The 18755-nt window shown below is 40.3% G+C and overlaps 1 protein-coding gene across 3 annotated transcripts; it reads left to right on the top strand.

The window, feature by feature from the left end:
* Positions 1-6299: 6299 nt before the first annotated feature.
* On the top strand, positions 6300-16317 carry LOC101175219 (neuropeptide FF receptor 2). 3 transcript variants are annotated; one of them, XM_023958563.2, is made up of 4 exons: positions 6300-8588; positions 8901-9211; positions 9387-10237; positions 13861-16317. In XM_023958563.2, exons 3-4 carry the CDS (start codon positions 9492-9494, stop codon positions 14816-14818), a joined length of 1704 nt encoding a protein of 567 aa, XP_023814331.1. In that variant the 5' UTR covers positions 6300-8588; positions 8901-9211; positions 9387-9491; the 3' UTR covers positions 14819-16317. The 3 variants fall into 3 exon arrangements, with proteins under 3 accessions (XP_023814331.1, XP_023814330.1, XP_078806827.1); XM_023958562.2 differs by having other exon boundaries at positions 8901-10237; XM_078950701.1 differs by having other exon boundaries at positions 6300-8592; positions 8901-10237.
* Positions 16318-18755: the final 2438 nt, after the last annotated feature.

The following is an 18755-nucleotide window of genomic DNA, read 5'->3' as shown; positions in this document are numbered from 1 at the left end:
CGTCATTATTGCTTCGCGGCTGTGTGTAGACGCTACTTGGCGTCTATCTTCTTCGCTGGTATGTGTGCTCAGCAAGGCAGTTTTGTGTTTGAGCGCCCCCAAGTTGTGTTTTACTGTAACTTCAGAAGCTCCAGACACGTGAGCAAAAGCGCCATTCTCATTGGTCGAGTAGATTTCGACGCGATGCGTCGAAAAAAAAAACGAACCCGAGGCGTTTTTTTTTTTGAAGCTTTAACGCCTGGCGTTTTTTCGCGTCGGTGTGCACACTCTCGTTGGTGCCCTTTGTTTAGTCACGAGGCGTTAAACGTCGGCGAAAATCGCCGGCGAAATTCGTCCCGGTGTGAACAGGCCTTAAATCTGGTGTTCTCTAAATAAAATCATGAATGTGAATCCACTGTTTGAGCAACTTTATTAGCAGCAGCCTCATAACATTAAACAGTTGGACACAGAATATTATACATTTTTATAATGGTGTGTGGGAACAAATGTCACAATAAATCAATATTTGGAGCAAAGACTCTTGGTTTTTTTCTGTTCAATGCAGATTTCTTTTACTTTGAAGTCAAAGGCTCTTCCTCTGTTGCCTCACTGCCTCTTTTCTGTAAAAACAAACTTCCCAAAGATGTTTGTTTTTTACTGACTTTGCTAGCTTGAGTGTTTAAATTTTGCATCCACTTTAGAAAAAAGTAGCGGAAGGATTTTAATCAGGAATGTATTTGCGTCAGGAATAAGTCGGACGTGGTGGGGAGACCCCATAGTTTTCGAAAAACAAACTTCCCTCAGAATCTGATTATTAAAAAAATGGAAAAAATGGAGGTTGTGGTTTTTTTCTCTCTGCGTCCCCGTACCAACTGGCCCACGAACGAGACCGCAGCCCTGGGGTTTAAGACCACTGTCTCACTGACTCCTATGCAGTGGAGAGCCTTTAATCTGGCTTGAGTGTGGTGTCTGGGAATTTGGGTTCTTTTGGCTGGACCCCAGGCATATTTACTGTCAGCCCATGCTTCTGACTCTTCTATGGCAGCAGGAGCTCCTGTGGTGGTCTTTGGGGTTGTGTCTCTGTCGGGTCAATATGGGTTCGACAGCTTCATGTGCTGCTTCGTATTCTGTAGGACAATGAACTGCATTAGAGTATATTAATTAAGAGCGGCATTTGCTTCTCTACAACATTTACACTTGGAAAGTACATAATCTTTACTCAAAAAAGCAATTTTAACACGTTTTTGTTGAAAGTATGATTTGATTTGAATTAAACCTGACATGTTGAGAGGAGTTGGGGTACTGCTAACCTTTTGATTTCTTCATTTTTGCTCACTGAAGCAAGGTACAAAGTGTTGTTTGCTCTTGTCCGCAGGTGAGCTGTACAGCAGTGAACAGCATCTACTCTGCTCTCCTCAGTTGCCTTTGCAAAGGTAGTTCCTTAACTTGCTTCACTCGTGGAGTTGGCAACGATGGTCCAAGGTCACACACGTTTTTATCTCGGTTGTAAAAGGGCGTTCTATATTGCTGCTTTCATTAGTCTTCGGGCGTTTCATTCAACTGGTCATTTATTTGGCAAAAAAAAGCTGCTCAGCAAAGCAGAAAACGGTTAAAGAGCACTCTTAAACTTGCTTCATGTATTTCTAATCTCACTCATGGTTACCTGCATGATAAAACTCATGGTGGAATCCAAATCCATCATTTCTCTTTAGCGTTTTCCTGCTGTCCCTGAGAGGTGAGTATCATCACGCCGTAGCAGTTTCCAAATCTCTCCAGTAAATGAGTTTGGAAACAGCTCAGATGGGTGTAGACGTGCAGGAGTGCTCTGTATCTGACACGAAGGCACAGACAGGACATTCACTGAGGAAGGTGTATGAGCATAAATCATTCATACTTTAAAAATGAGGTAAATAATGAATACCATGAGCTGACTCATTCCTGCAACACTCATTCACATCAGCAGCCTCAATTTCTGAATGGAAGTCTGTCTTTTTTGTGTGCTTTTTGTGTTTGTACTACACGCATCCACTGGTAGTGAGAATGTTTGTTCAAGGAAACAGCATGTTCTTGTGCTCTTATTGTGGAGAAAAAGAACCTTCTGCACCAAATGTTTCACACATTTTCAAGGTGGCGCTAAGAGGTTTTCTTTTTCTTTAAAGGAAAAAAAAATCATTCAGAAATAAAGTCCTCCATGAAGCAAAAACAATATAGAATGCTGTTTGAATAGTGTCAAATAAATTAAGTTCTGCATTCAAATAAAGTTTGTATACATTTGTTCGTCTAAAAAATGAACCAGGCAGCAATCAGATAAAGACTTTCTTATGATTGTTGCAGAAAGATTTAAGTCTAATCCTGCTCTGACGAATCTAGGTACCATTAATATTGCTGTGATACTGTATGTACTGTATGCATTACTGCAAAAATGAACATCTATTCATGATTATGAGTATAACACAAGCAAGAAGATGGCATCATCTTCTCTCATCTTCGTTAATTTTATTTTCTAATCAATGTATTACTTTAAATGGGTTAGATGTCTCTTTCATTTTTTTACTGTAGTATTAAAATATTTTTCATAAATTAATAAATAAATAAAAAGGAAATGAAATCAACAGTTCTGTAAGCCTAGTTTTAGTTTAAAAATACATCACAAAATTCACTGCAGCCTTTATGGAGTACAATTTAAAAATCCCCGCTGCTTCTGGACCCCCCCCCCCCCTCCCCCCCTCCTCCTTCTCCTCTGGGCCATGTGCTTTGATGGTCACTCTGACCTCTGACCCAACCTTTGGCAGTGCGGAGCAACCATCCGATATCTAGTTGAGCAGCTTCGAGCTCAGTGTGACCGGGACAAAGGAAACGACCTTGATTTGCCGGTCTTCTTCTTGCTAGTGAGCGAAGTATTGCTGTTGGCTGCCAGAATATTTACCATGTTGTTGTTTACTATAAACAGTGTGATCCACAAGACTGCAGCTAGTATTCTTCATCTGAAGGGGTCCACCATTTCCTACAGCACCAGACACCTGCAGGACTGCAAAACTGAGGCAGCAAGAATGGGTGATATAAAAAAGAGATGCCCCCTCACATCAAAATGCTAATTTGATAAGATATTCTTTGTTCTATCACTATTCCCAAATTTAAATGTATTTAAGCACTTTTACCACAACTTGGAGACACACTGCCTATTTATGTGTCATATTTTCATGCAAATACGTTTAGATATTTTACCTTTAAGTCAAAATGCTTTTCAGCATTCCTATTTTAAAAACGTTATTAACAACTGACTTTGCATTGGTGGTATAAGCAACATATTTAACAGTAACCATCTGTTTTTTGCGTGCTCCAAACCACCACCTAGAAATGCTGCTTGCTGGTATTCATGAGGAGAAAACTGACAATGCTCTACTACAGGACTGCTGCAGTTCAACAAGTATCATAAAACAGGAGGTGAAGTCCTGTTTCTTGAAGCACAGAGCCCAAAACTACACAGTTCAGTAAGGCCAAATCTGAATTATTCCCCTACCCCTCTGGGTTCTCCTCACCCCTACATTTAGCCCTCCAAGTGGAAAAACAGCGACTTCAAATTCTGACCATACTTCCAGTCGATGACGTCATCAATAGTTGCCAGTCATCTACGTTAGCACGCAGCTGCCAGCCCTCGGAAAATATATAACAACATCGGTTTTGTAACTTTAAGAAGTACAAAAACAAAAAGTCATTCCTTAGATTTACATGTGAACTTCTATGCTTCAGAGCAGACCTACGTTAAGAAATGTGTTTCTAATCCGCGGCACATCCCGGTGCATATCTAGTTCTAAGTCCCTATGTCTTAAGTTCGGACACCACTGCAGCTCCAAATGCCCCTACAATTGGAGCAATAGGGAGGAGCCACAGGGGCAGGGGAAGAATTTGGATTCGGCCTAAAAGTCATCAAAAGCTGCACCGTATCTGTGAGAAGACACCATGATGTTTGAAAGCCATTAAAGTGGAGTCAGGACCAGAAAATGAGGAGGATGATGAAAATGATGAGAAAGAGGTCTATAATATTCAACAATGTGGCAAATTCTTAATTACCCAAACTGCTCCACAAAATGTAACACTAAAGTTTTACTGTTTTCAATACTGGAACTTTAATACAAATTATGTTAAAAAAATAAAGGAATTGTAATGCAAGTAATAAAGTCATTTTTTGTTGTTATAAGTAACATTCACTTTTAAGATCTAAAAATTGTCTTTTTTCTCAACCATGTCTCCTAAAATATTGGGCCATTTTCTTTTTTACTCATCTCTCCTTCCCAGTTTACTGGAATTGGATGTTTCTCTCATTTTTAATTTCTAGTATAATTTGTAAATAAAAACCTTATGGTTATTGTAAAGAAAGGGAATTTTTGCTTTGGCCAATTGTATTTCTTCTAAAGTCTCCACCACATAAGCCAACTTTAGCTCAAGTAATCGTAGTGCAGCGGTCCAACATCTCTTGATAAGGTCAAATTGCTCTTACAGAGGCCAGAAGTGTTCATGCTCTATCAGATCCTACACTGATGAAATTGAGAGTCCCTACTGAAAGTTCTGGAGTGACATTTTGAATTCTAGAAATGGCTTTCAGACTCAAGAATCCATTTAAAAATAGCTCAATGTGTTTGAACTTTATTGAATCTTAATATCACACATAAAACAAGTCATTGAACTCTGCTGCACTCAGATCTCTAAATATTTCATTTATACAATTTCTTCAAGCTCCAAACCACCCTCCTCCAGTAAAAGTTTCCCTCTAAGAATGAACTTTTTAATGTCTGACTCAGCAGCTGGAGATGTCATTATTCTTCCTGAACTCCAGGAACCAGTGAAATGGGTTCAGTTGTTGGTGCCCTTAATGCTGTCAAGCAGCCATGCAGGCCTTCACAGATGTTCTTAAAGCTGTTACAAAATCTATACAGCTGTTGATGTACTGGAACAGGAGCTTTCTTCCTTTCCTTTTTTCTCGTGTAAGAGCTCAATCCACTTTACACTTAGTTTGATTTCACACTTTAGTGGTTAAAATGTTTATGTCAAGACAATTTTTTCCCAATTTTTTTTAAAATTCCTGTTTAGAATAAATCACTTTTATCTCAAAAATCAATAATTCAACTACAGAAGTAGGTATTTGCATTGTAATGTTTTTTTTCCACTGTTTTTGAGCGCAAATTCTGACTGCTCCACTTTTATTTTTTAAAGGGCCTACATCATGCTTTTTTTAAGTCTTTATGTCCATATATATGACAACATATTATCTTTGGCACACTAAAGAACACATTTTTTACTAAACATTAGTTATTTTCGCAGCTCACTTTCCTATCCGGAAGTAAGATGACTGGATCTCTGAAGTATCGCCTTTTGCTCCTTTTGGGTGCCGCCCATTTCATGATTTCTCACGTCCAGAGCCGGCTTCGGCAGTGTGTCTGCATTTCCCTTACAAAAATGATCAACATCTGAACTTTAGCAAAGACGGATGTGCATATTGTGCATATACTGTAAAAGGAGAGTGTTTTTGACAAACACAGCTAGCGCCGCAGAGAAAGTGTGTGTGTGTTAGCCTGGGGGCGGTGCTGGCAGCGAAGACTTTGGAACGGGCTGTTCTCACTGGTCTACGTCAGCTCGTGAGAACCCGATCCTTTTCATGGTTTTGCTGGTGCTCAGTGAGAAGGGTTTTAGAGGAATGCTCAGAAATCCTTGAATGGATCAAAATACTATTTTGGGGTTGTTTTTTGTGAGGAATGAACATTACAATACACTTAAAAGCTCAAAAAAGTGTATTTTTCATAACATAGGCCCTGTAACCCTTGTGCTATCCTAAGCACTTTAACATTGGGAGTTGGGTCATCTGGACCCACTAGACAGTGCAATGAACCTTTTTTCTTCAATGATTTGTGATCTTCACTGGTGTCCATGAATTACATGAAATCTTTCCACCTTTATCCACCTTTGTCATGGTAGGGAGAACACGTCAAAGTAAGGGTGGGGTCATCTAAGATAGCACAAGGGTTAAAGGGGTACCCATTTAATAGACACATTTGCATGGAGATTTAGTATTAAAGTTCATGATTTGATTGAAGAAATGAGCCGGTTTAGCTCGTGCTGGTTTGCGGCGCCTTCCGTCCGTGAAACCAGGGTTCGACTCCGGGCTGCTCCCTGTTCCCTTCTCTACCCCTGTGCCGGTTCCAAGCCCGGTTTGAGAAGGTTGCGTCAGGAAGGGCATCCGGCGTAAAACAATGCCAAGTTTACCATGCGACTTGTTCGCTGTGGCGACCCCTGATGGGAGAAGCCGAAAGAGGACAACATTTGATTGAAGAAATGCAATTTAAGCTAAATTTTCCCTATATATACGTCTATTATCAGGAGAAAAATGCCACAAGAACATATTAAAAACACAAAAAACAAAATGTTCATTGGAGTTGTTTTTTATGTTTTATGCCACACTGTATTACCTAAAGTATTCGCTCACTTATCCAAATGATCAGAATCAGGTGTTCTAATCCCCTGGTCTGGCCACATGTGTATAAAATCAAGCACTAAGGGGTGCTCAGGGCTCACAGGAGCTCAGTGAATTCCAGCGTGGAACTGTCATAGGATGCTACCTGTGCAGCAAATCCAGTCGTGAAATTTCCTCGCTCCTGAATATTCCACAGTCAACTGTCAGCTCAGTCATAACAAAACAGAAGAGTTTGGAACAACAGCAACTCAGCCACAAAGTGGAAGACCACGTAAATTGAGGTCACTGAGGTCACTGACTTTCTGCACAAATAGTCAGAGCTCCAAACTTCATGTGACCTTCAGAGTAGCTCAAGTACGGTACTCAGAGAGTTTCATGGAATGGGTTTCCATCCCAGAGCAGCTGCATCCAAGCCACACATCACCAAGTGCAATGCAAAGCGTCAGATGCAGTGGTGTAAAGCACGCCCCCACTGGACTCTGGAGCAGTGGAGACACGTTCTTTGGAGTGAGGTGGAGAATCACGCTATTTCATCTGGCAATCTGATGAACGAGTCTTGGTTTGGAGGTTGCTAACAGAACGTTACATTTGGGACTGCATTCCACTGCATTGGGACTGAGTGTGAAATTTGGTGGAGGAGGAATTATGGTGTGGGGAATTATGGTGTGGGGTTGTGTTTCAGGACTTGGCCCCTTTGTTCCAGTGAAAGGAACTCTGAATGCTTCAGGATATCAAAACATTTTGGACTATTCCACACTCTCAACCTTGTAGGAACAGTTTGGAGCAGACCCTTCCTTTTCCAACATGACTGCACCAGTGCACAAAACAAGGTCCATAAAGACATGGATGACAGAGTCTGGTGTGGATGAACTTGACTGACCTGCACAGAGTCCTGACCTGAACCCAATTGAACACCTTTGGGGTAATTTAAAGTGGAGACTGAGAGCCAGGCCTTCTCCACCAACATCAATGTGTGACCTCACCAATGTGCTTTTGGAAAAATGGTCAACATTCCAAAAAACACACTCCTCAACCTTGTGGACAGCTTTCCCAGAAGAGTTGAAGCTGTAATAGTTGCAAAAGGTGGACCGGCATCATATTAAACTCAGTAGGTTAGGAATAGGATGGCACTTCAGTTCATAAATGTGAGTCACTGCAGGTGAGCAAATAGCTTTGGTAATACAGTGTATTCACCCTTTCTAGACAACCTGGATGGAAACCAAACCTCTGAGCATGCTAGTTACAAACCTAGTACTTTACTACAGCCTGGAGACACAATATCTACTTTAACTAAATATTTGCTTGTTATATTTAATAAGCAAATATATTAAATATGTTATTATATGTTATTATATTTACATATAAATAACTTTTTTTTGCATTATTTCAAGTCAAAACATTTGTCTCAACAAACCTTAATTATTATTGTTGATCAACAAATGACTTGAAGGCAAAAACGGGACTGGATAGCATATTAATTGAACGTCTGTTCATTTGCATTTAGTGCATAGACACTAACTTGCATTATTTTGACATGGAAACCTATAAACTCTGTGTCTTCTTAATCTGACATAATTGTCCTATTATTACATCAATTAAATATCAAAAGATGTTTTTTTATGGTTTTTAACAAAAAACATGAGTGGAATGGAAGTTTTTTTCTCTGCATCGCAGATGCAGTTGTGACGGTCCATTCATGTCCCTGAAGAGAGGGAAAAATATTGAATGACTCATTCTCATTAAGATTATGACAATGAACTGACTTGATTGAAAAGTCCTTTTTGATCGATCACACGGTTTGGGGAGGTGGAGTCTACATAAGTGTGTATTGGGGAGCAGCTGCTCCCTCGCTTGCTGCACCTCCTCCGTCTCCTCCTCCTCCTGCAGCGACGGCTGCGCTCGCTGCTCTTGCCGGCAGCAGCGCGGACATCTCTTGAGCAGAGAGCTGACAGAGGCAGCAGAGATCTCCTAACTACCAGTCTCTGAGCATCTTTAGAGATCGATCGGACTAAGAGGAGCCAGGAACAACTTTGGCACTGTCAGTTCATCTATTTTTTCTTCATCCTCTGTGGCGCAGATCTACAACCAGCATTTGGCAGCCTCCTTTACATCTTAAGGGTTACTGCTGAAATGGACATTCAGGGTCGGTCAGTCTTACAGTTTTCACTTGTAAATCCTCATTAAATGTAGTAACGTTAATCAACTAAATATAAATACATTTTAAAAAAGTGAAAAAATGTATTTAACATGGAGACTGCATCTTATTTGCACCTAGAATTTTAAAAGTGAATGTAAAGTTGTCAGATAAAAAAAAGAAGTTCTTACTTTTTTTCACTTTTACACTGTATTTTATAAATGTAATTACACTTTGCTTCATCTTTTTGCCCAGTATAATTTGTTGTTTGATGAGCTTTGGAACTGCAGCCTCTGACATGTGCAATGTTCCTATAAACAGATCTGATGCTCTGATGGACTGAAAGTGTGAAGAGGCAAGGGGCGATGAAGAGGCAGGAGGTTTCCCTACTAATGTCTTATGGAGGATTATCAGGTTCAAACAGCCACTCCCCAGAGGAATAAACGTGCACACGTTACATAAGAGTTGCACTGGGACCAGAGCTGAACAACACCATGCCTCCAGCTGACTCACAGGATGTAGCCAGAGATGTGGAAGAATGATTTTTTGTTTCTTGAGACATTTTTATCCACTCAGTTCTTTGGCACCTGGAAACTGCAGAATTTAAATCTGAGCCCGGTGTGACATGCTTGGTGAGGAGTTTAACCTGTTTTGGATTTTAGATGTTCGTTTACTTTTTACGTGGTTGTATGACTACAAGCTTGTGTAGACTAAATCAATCAGTTCCAAAATTTTTCCTCCAGTCTGCTTCAACCTCAATTTGTGTCCGTTTTTTTCTTCTCTCTACTGGGAAATGGCATGGATCAGATCTGGAACAAACCACTGGAAAGGAGCACAGTTCAGCCCAGCTTCTCCTCATGGCTCCAGGAAAAACTCAACCACACATACAGCTTGCACAGTGGTCTTATTTGGATGCCCACCTTCAGTTCTCCCAGTGCTTCTCTTCATCAGCCTGTACCTTCATCATTGCCCTCTTCTCTTGTTCCATACTCTTCCCTTATCGCTTTCCCTTTAATCTCCACAACGTCATCTTCTGCCCAAAGGGAGCCCGCCACCTCCTTTGTTCCTTTGACCCTTTTCAACATATCTTCTAGTGAGCTGACGGACTTGGAGAATATGCTGCTCTGGACCCTCCATGAACCCAACACTATTGCACTGACCACCATGTACTGTCTGTCCTTCATACTGGGATTTGTTGGGAATTTAATGTCTTTACGAGTGCTCACCAGCAGACGCAGCAGGCGGCTGGCGGCAGTCAGTGCTACACGCAGCCTCCTGGTGAACCTGGCCGTGTGTGACCTGGCTGTGGTGTGTGTGTGCATGCCCATCACTCTGGGGAACCAGATATATACTTCTTGGGTCTACGGGGACCTCTTGTGTCGAGCTGTGCCCTTCACACAGGCCGTCTCAGTCTCAGCCAGTGTGCTGACATTGACAGTTATCAGTGTGAATCGTTACTACAGCGTTCGATCCCCGTTTAGGGCTCGCTCCATGTTTACTCGCAGACGGATATTAGTAACTGTTGGCGTGGTGTGGACCATATCATCTGTGATGTGTGCTCCCATTGCGGTGATGAACCGGAGGAGGGAAATCAGCTTTGAGACCTTCACGATCCTGGTCTGTCAGGAGGAGTGGCCTCAGCATCGCCTCAAACAGGGGTAAGTACTCTGGCTGACCACAGTTTTTATATGAGCGGATAATTGTCTTAGACTGAGCTCTTTTATGAATGGCTGAAATTAATCATTAGCCTCCCGCTACACTGCTCCAGAGAATCAACACTGTTTAAGACTGAGGCAGAGTATGGACATCTTTTCTTTGCAAAATAGCTCCTATATGTTAATTATGGTGTACTGAATGGAGGAAGACTGCTCAACATAAATCCAAGTGACTATTTTTCTATCACACTTTTCCTCCCAGCAATTTGATTCTGCTTCACAGGCACTCAGACTAGTGAAATCTGGGATGCGTACATTTTGGTTTCTTTTACTCTTACAATGCAGTCTTGAGATAGTAGATTATCACACAGTTACAACATCAGCTTGTTTGGAGGAGGTACATTCCCCCCAAATGATTTGAACTCTGGTGAATGTTCCCTGGGGGGTTTGGAATGACTTCTCTCGTGTCCTTTTCTGTTCTACGTGCTGTGCCTTTATGGCTTAGTCTGTGCATCACTTCCCAATTGTGTCAGACCTGCTGGAAGAAACACCCACAAGCCCCGTGGGAGTCTTCCTGGAGGAAGTCTGATCTTGTTATAACCATAAAGAGCCTAGGGGAGTTTCAATCAGACCTAATGATGAAATTAAAGAGACAGATTTTATTGAAACAAAGCATGCATTGACTTAAAGACCCACTCCAAAGAAAAATGTGTTTTGGGGATTTTCTTGTACAATTGTTCTCATGATGGAGGACATATATAAGGAATATTAAGATTAAAACTTTGTTTCTGTATTCAAATCATGGAGAATCAATTGGAGACGAAAATCTAATTTGTTACAGACAAACTACAAAGTGGCAGGCCACAAGCTCTTGCAGACAAAGAAATCCATTAACATTTCCTTGTCTGAGCTGATATCTTGTTCAAAACTGTAAAGCTGGATTGCTGTGGTATTTCTTGCCATTATTGTTGCACTGCTAATGTTAGCTTGGTGTTGTGAGGGGCTGTAAGCTAGTGCGAGAACATATGAACAAAGGGATCATGGGAAAGAAGGGCAAATCTGAATTGCTTCCCTAACCCTATGGCTCCTCCCAACTGCTCCAGATGTTGGGGCATTTGATATTGTGGTGGTGTCCAAAAGTATTTTTTAAGAAGGAGCCATGGCGACTTATGGCTGGTTATCCCTCCAGTAGTAGGCGATGTGGTTTGGAGGAGATTTGCATTTCTTCATGTGGTGTGCTCTGAAGCACAGAAGTTTACACCTAAATGGGTACTGACTTTTTGTTCTTGCATGACTTTTTATAGTTATAAAACCGATGTTGTGTTTTCCGAGCGCTGGAAGCTACGTGCTAACGTAGATGACCAGTGACTATTCATCATCGGGCGGTAGTGGAGTCTAAATTTAAAGACACAATTTTTTCCATATTTTTCCGCTTCAATGGATACATTTAGGGAGAGAGAGAAGCTGTAGGGGTAGTGAAGCAATTCAGATAGGCTTTTCTCAACACCAACAGTCCCACCCACAACTCTGAGGTAAATTTGCAGAAACTATGTCCTAGAAAGCAATACAGGTTTTTTTATTTTGCCTAAAAATGAAAAAATATTAATAAAAAAAAAGCACCGGAGATTCTTTGAAAATAGATCATAAGATGAAAGGTGTCAATCTGCTGCACTACACACCCCATTTTTTTATCTGGCTACAAAACCCTGCAAAATGAATAATAACCATATTTTTCATGTCAGGTTAATTTTGTCCACATAAACCAACGGTAAACCATGTTCTAAATATTTGGCAATTTTATATTTTGGTAGAACTCTGGTTTATTTTTGGGAAACCTTCTATTTAAGTATAAACTAATAAAGGTTTGTCTCTTGCTAAACTCTTGAGAGAAATAACAAAATAAATAGGTCTTATTATTATAAATTTAAATTCATGAATCTTCCCAGACCAACAGTTGAAATGTACTGGACAGTGGACACACTCCTTATTCAATAAACTACTTCTGGCCTCTTTGCTGAACCTTTTAGAGCTAATTGTCCAAAGAATGATGCTGGATTTTACCTTAGTTACAACTGCCTTTACGGGTTGAAACCGGTTGTCTGTTGCCGAAAAATAGGGCACACCTCTACAAGGCACGCAGGAGTTTGGCACGAAATTTTAAGGTCATAGACTGCACTGTGAAAACCTGTGGGGTGAAAGTGTGCATGCACATTTTTTTCTAAAGGTATGACAGCTTGTACCACACTTTTAAACAACATGTAGGCGTTATTAAAAGGTGAAGTAGGTAAGGCATGTTGTGGAATGAAGAAATTAGACAATCAGAGCAAAGTTTGTGTGGACATCCTACATCCTATGGACACTTACGAATCCCATGCTCAACCCGAGGATGCAGCATTTGAGCGTGGTCAGTCAAGAGCAAGAACGCGCATCTTACAAAAGACTAGCGCAAGGGCACCATACAATAGCATCCCCCATATGTCATAAGTGCGTGCGACTTAAATTATCCTTACAATGTATCCTTGATACATTCACCACACAAGCGAGAATGGCACATTCCATTTTCATGACTTCCCTTAAAGTGGCCACAAGAGCCTCAGGGAAACTGCAAGACACACCTTAGGATGCAGCTGCATCTACAGGCCTGGACAACCCAGAAACCTGCACCACACGTACGGGTCAACCCTGTAAGGGTTCTTGTGACTAAGGCATTTAAGATGAATTCCACACTGGAAACCTTGATCATTCTTCCTGTAACACAGTGACACACTGTTACACTGAGTGTCACAGAAGAAGATTCTTCCTGAACACAACTATTTCTACCAGCAAAGACTTAAAAGAATTTCAGAAAACAGATCATTAGTACTTCCAATTTCCGCTTTGAGAATAAATTCTCACCTGGGTTAAATTGATTGTATCATTTATATCATTTTATAAGTATTGATGTTTGTTTGGGAGATTAAACAATGCATTCCACAGCAATGAAGATTTTCATTAATCTAGCTGACATTATTTAGAAGTTGAGTCTGATAAAGCTATCGGTGCTTGGTTGAGTGGTGCAACGTTTAAGAAGAGAAGACACTAAGTTGAAATACCGTGACTCAACTTTAACCTAATGTGTTCTGTGGTGATGGTGCCTTCTGGTGATGGTTCTTTGAGAGCATAAATAGGGGAAAAACCCACAGAAAGTTCAGGTCTAAGAAAGGCAGTTAAAAAACATCAACAAAAGAGGAAAAAAGACAATTGATTGAAGGCCAACACTCACAAGCAAAAGACAAACAAACAAACAACGCCCAAAGTATTTAAAATGCAGTAAATTTATTATGTCATTCTATTCCATAGAGCAAAAAAGGGGTGTATTGTTTGTGTCAAAGTTGAAACGATAAGCATTGCTGTTGGAAAGTATGGACTTTGTCCGGCAAAACATCTATACATGAGGATACGCTACTAATGACTCAAATCCACCCTATTCTGACATTCTGTCATTAATGAACCAATCCAGTTATATGGGTATTTGTTAAAGTAGTGTGATATTAAGACTATTAAAACTGTTTGATAAAAAAAACAAGTAACAAATTAGTATATTAGACAGAGTTTGCTCTTTTAATTGTTCTACTTTCATTTTGCAGATACAGCGTCCTGCTATTTGTGATGCTCTACTGTATGCCGGTGACATTTAACCTCACCATCGGCTTCCTGACGGGCAGGAGGCTGTGGAGAGGCAAGAAATCACCTTTTGCTGATCTAGATCCACGTAGTCAAGCCCTTCACACCTCCCGTCTGAAGACGCGACAGAAAATCGCCAAGATGGTGGTGTGCCTGGTGCTCCTGTTTGCAATATCCTGGCTGCCGCTCTACTTGGTTGACCTTTGGATCGACTGTGAGCCAAAGCCTTCCTCCTGGCTTCTGCAGACACGGCCGTTTGCTCAGTGGCTGGGCCTGACAAACTCCAGCCTCAACCCGATCTGTTACTGCTTCATTGGAGATCTATATCGCTCAGCAAAGGTCATACGGACACGATACTGTCAGAAAGTTGCCTCTCTCTTCAGCACCTCCTCGTTCTCCGGCTCAGCTGCGGTGGCCTCCCCTGCCGCAAAGATTACAGACAGCAAAGTGACATCAGTTGAGCGCCACCATATTGCAGACGCTATGGGTACAACTGTCTCCAAGGTAACCATCCCCCGGCTGTTGAGTTTAGCCAGGGGACAAAGACTGGGGCAGAAGGTCAGAGACTGCTCCGACAGCCGTGATGGATCGGACCCCAGCATCTCAGACTGGTGCCAGTCCAGTCCCGGTGTGTGTGAAAACTCTATGTTTCCCTACCAGCACTCCACAGAAAAGACTGATTTTCTGCCAGCAAGAAGGCACTCCACAAATGAGCTTGCCGTATCATTACATTTGAGAATTGAATCTGTGGAAATAGACCTGCTACCTCTGAGGAGGCATTCAGGGGGGAGAATTTATAGTCTGCCAGCTGATAAAAGGGACATCATTACTATAGGTGGGGACGTGTTCTGTAACATTGGAAAGAATTACTCCCTCAAAGACGACAGGGACGATGATGCAATAAACATGACCCATCTATGAAAACATCAGCATCGGCTGGGAAGTATTTTTCTCCTGCAGGTAAAAAAAAACACTCCAGTCCACCATGACTTCAAAGCATAATCCTTTGCAGAACCAACTGATGGTCATGTGAATACTGTGACCTGCTTTCCACCCTGGCTTTCTTATGCATGTGGTATTAGCTCTGAGTGTCAGGTTTCTGATGAACAGAACTCGACATTAAAACAGAGTGTTATTATGTGACGTATCTGTAATAAGGTTACATTACAACAATGTTTCATTACACACAAGTCGGGAAATCATAGAATTTCCCGTCGTCTGCTTAAGATAACTCAGCAGGACGTCGCTTTATGGGTTTCCTCAAAAGTTGCTTTTCTTTTTCCATCATTGCTCTGTTGATAGATTGTATTTGCAGCTCACAGAATCTTTGAAGACGCACACACTCTAGTTTGTTGTCATCATCATGTGTATTTACATCCTAAAATGAAGTTACAGAAGATTTTGGTCAAAAACGTGAATACATTAAAGTTTTTTTCACGCTTCCTAAAGATGAGTTTGCTGATAATTTTGAGCTACAAGAGCAAAAAAATCCACAAAATACTTATCTTTGTTAAATTATGTGTGAGAGCTGTGCAATTTACTTAATTTTTTATTTTATTTTTTTCTCTCTTTCAGCAGTTAAAAAGCCTAAAGTGGCAGCACATATTTTATAGGCAGATATCTCAGTTTGCAGAAATGCTGTACAGAACTGTAATGAAATAAAAGCAAATGTGTCCAATTTCAATAGAGAATGAATGAATGTACAGGCATGAGCCACAGCAGAAAAAGAAGAGTAGGCCATTTTTAGTGTCTTGGAAGAAGAACTTTTGAACTGGTCACTTTGTGTCTAATCATGGCATGCCTTGTTGAGTAAATGAATGAACAAGGCAATAAAAAAATGGTTTAAAAGGTTAAAAAAAGAAAAGGAACATGCACGCAACAGAATCTAATCTTCCCTCAGGCAGCTTGTAGTTGTGTGGGGGACAGAGGTGGTGAATAGCGTGAAATGCTGTGACATTAAGCTGCTAATTCTACTCATGTCATCACAACCAACATGAAGTGGTGCAACACACATGAATAAAGCTCACATATTTATTGTATGAGACCGCCTGTTTCCTGGAAAATGCTGAAGTCTCCTGACTGTAACATTGTCTCTTGTCCTCTTACATCCATTCTTCCTACCTCATGATTTTGTATTGTGTTAATAGAGAGCATGTATAATAAACTTTGTGCATTTTGTGCTCTTTTATTGAAAAAGAAAAATCATTTTCTGGTTCTAAACAAATGTAAAGGTCTGATTAGATTCTAAATAGAAAATGTTTGAGGAGAAATTTAAAGTCCCACTCTTTTGATCTATATTAAAGTACACCCAGTTGTCCTTTCACAATAATTATAGTGTTTTAGCCAGAATCCAAAAACCTGGATAGCTTGTGGCCCGCCCAGTGAATTTTCTACACAAATACACTCTTTGTCAAACTGCATTTTTTGTCTGCTCCTGATTTACAACAATTGCAATACAGAAAAACTTGGAAATGTAATTTTGTGCTTAATTTTCTTTATATATGTCCTTCATCATCAGAAAATGTCACAGGAACATGTTAAAACATCATATTTATCAGAGGGGGTCTTTACAATTATGATTTTTAAAACTAGAAAGTGGTGCCATGAAGGTTTGCGTTTTCATCCCATCATAAGTACAACATTTTGGTCAAACTTTTCAGGGGCTAGTCTTCTTTTGTCCCACAGTCCAAATAACAGGCCAAGTGACTTGATTTTTAGGAGGTCAGTGTCATTTTGCGGTCCTGTGATGGAGTGGTGACATGTCCAGGAGACCTAGAAAGAAGAACACATGAGTGTGACGTGTGCGGCGCATGGCTGGTTTGTCTCTGTGTGGCTTACTGATGGATATGTCAGGGTGCACCATGCCTTTCTCTCATGTCTCATGGCGTCATTACTGGGTGAGAAATGAAAAACTGCTTCATCCTGTTTGGAGTTCAGGCAATGGAGAGGAGAGATGATCATCAGCTATTTCAGCTGACGCACATGATTGATTTACCCTCCATGATCCATGCATGGTTCATGGATCAAAAGAATATTCTGAATTTATTTAAGAAAATGCATACTTAAATTATTGATATGTTTATAATAAAAATAATGTAAGGCACAATTTTTTTTGTCATCCAGTCCGATTCATTGTATTCTCAGACATGTTGTCCATATCATATAAAAAGACAAAAACAAATCAAATCGGACTGGAAATAATAAAAACTGCATATCAAAACAAAGCTTAAGAACATGCATGGACAGATTTAATTCTGGACAAGCTGGTTTTTAGGTCCAAGAGTGTCTTAAGAGTGCTGTCATGTGATTAAACAAATGTTTTCAATCTACATTAAGGCATCTTTGAAAACATTAAATGATTTGTTACAGTAAAATATATGGAAGATGAGCACAAAAAAGCATCCTCCCTTAAATCAGTGCAAATGCCCACAGGATAATATTTGTTTATACTGCACAACCCATGAGTTGGTAAAGTATTAAGTAATTTTGAATGGTTTGGTGTTAAACCTAACGCTCTAGCACACTTTTAATCTGTTTTCTTCCCTCCGTGTTTGTCATTTTTGTTATTTTATCCTCAACAGCAGGACTAAAAGCTTAAGGCATTAAATTGTGTTTCTTTGCAGCACTACAGCATTTATGACCAATAGACTTAAATTACATTTTTATTCTGTAATTTGTCTTCTTACTCTCAGTGTCAGATGTAATAGAAATGGGCATTGATGCACACACAAAGATGCACACAGTTTTAGTCTCTGTTTTCAGACCTCTGAAAGATTCGTGATGAGGCACTTTAAACCTTGAGAGTTGTTTCCACTCGAGACATCTTGGATTTCTGATCTTTAAAATACCATTCTTCATCTTCTCTTCAGGTCTGTTTCTTTACTTTTAGTTTTCTCTCTACATTCATTTCATTTCATTTCACTTCTCCTCTTCTGATTCCCTTTGCGTTCCATCATTTTCCATCATTTCCTCCCCCCTTGTATTATTGCCCTTCAAGTGTCTGAATTTACTCACACAATGCCAGTTTCTTTTCATTTTCCATCATTACGAACTCTGTGTTCCCTATTATGGGAACAACACAAGGGTCATTTAACACAGTCTTCACAGAGGGATGAACTGACTACTAAAGATGTGGAGACAGCAAACCCAAACCAATCCTTTTCTCTTCAGGAAGGAATTTTTGCAATAAAAAACTACAGAGTTATGTCATTTTGAATGGGGTAAGTCAACATATAAAAGTGGCTGTATGGCTAAAATATGAGTCTTTCTCAAAAGGTTTAGGGTACTTGTGCATTAGCATCCCACAAGTAGTATTGGTCTCTTTCTAAAAGGTTTTTGTGTATTCACGTCTGTCACAGCACTGCTTCTTACGGTTGGGGTCAGGATTAGGGCGTAGTTCCCTAAAGTAAGTTTTGTGAACAAAAACTGGCAGACGAGTGAGTTGGTGGAAGAATAACTGCATGGTTTCTTGTTCTGTGAGTTTATAGCAGACATGTAGCTAACAGTTCAGAGAGCTACAGTGTAATTGATGTAAAAATACATCATTCAATATAATAAAAATCCAAATCCTTTTAGAAGACTGAAACTGCTGATTCTGAATTTTGGGAGTAGTGATGTGTCCGGTGAAGTGACCTTTCCAGTATCCACACTGCATCTTTCCTTAGGGAGCCTACATTATTTCCTTCTAAGCCTTTCAGAGTAAACTATATCCATTTATAATAATATATTACCTTCGGCACACTAAAGAATGAACATTTTATGAAATGTGAGTTATTTTCGCAGCTCATTTTCCTTCCCGCCCATTTCATGACGTCAACCTAGCGCTGGCCTCGGCAGCATGTCTGCATTTCACTCACGA

This window comes from Oryzias latipes, chromosome 1 (genome assembly GCF_053564925.1).
Source record: "Oryzias latipes strain Hd-rR chromosome 1, Olatipes_Hd-rR_3.1".
In the NCBI taxonomy this organism is placed as follows: domain Eukaryota; kingdom Metazoa; phylum Chordata; class Actinopteri; order Beloniformes; family Adrianichthyidae; genus Oryzias; species Oryzias latipes.
This window is presented reverse-complemented; position numbering and strand designations above follow the sequence as displayed.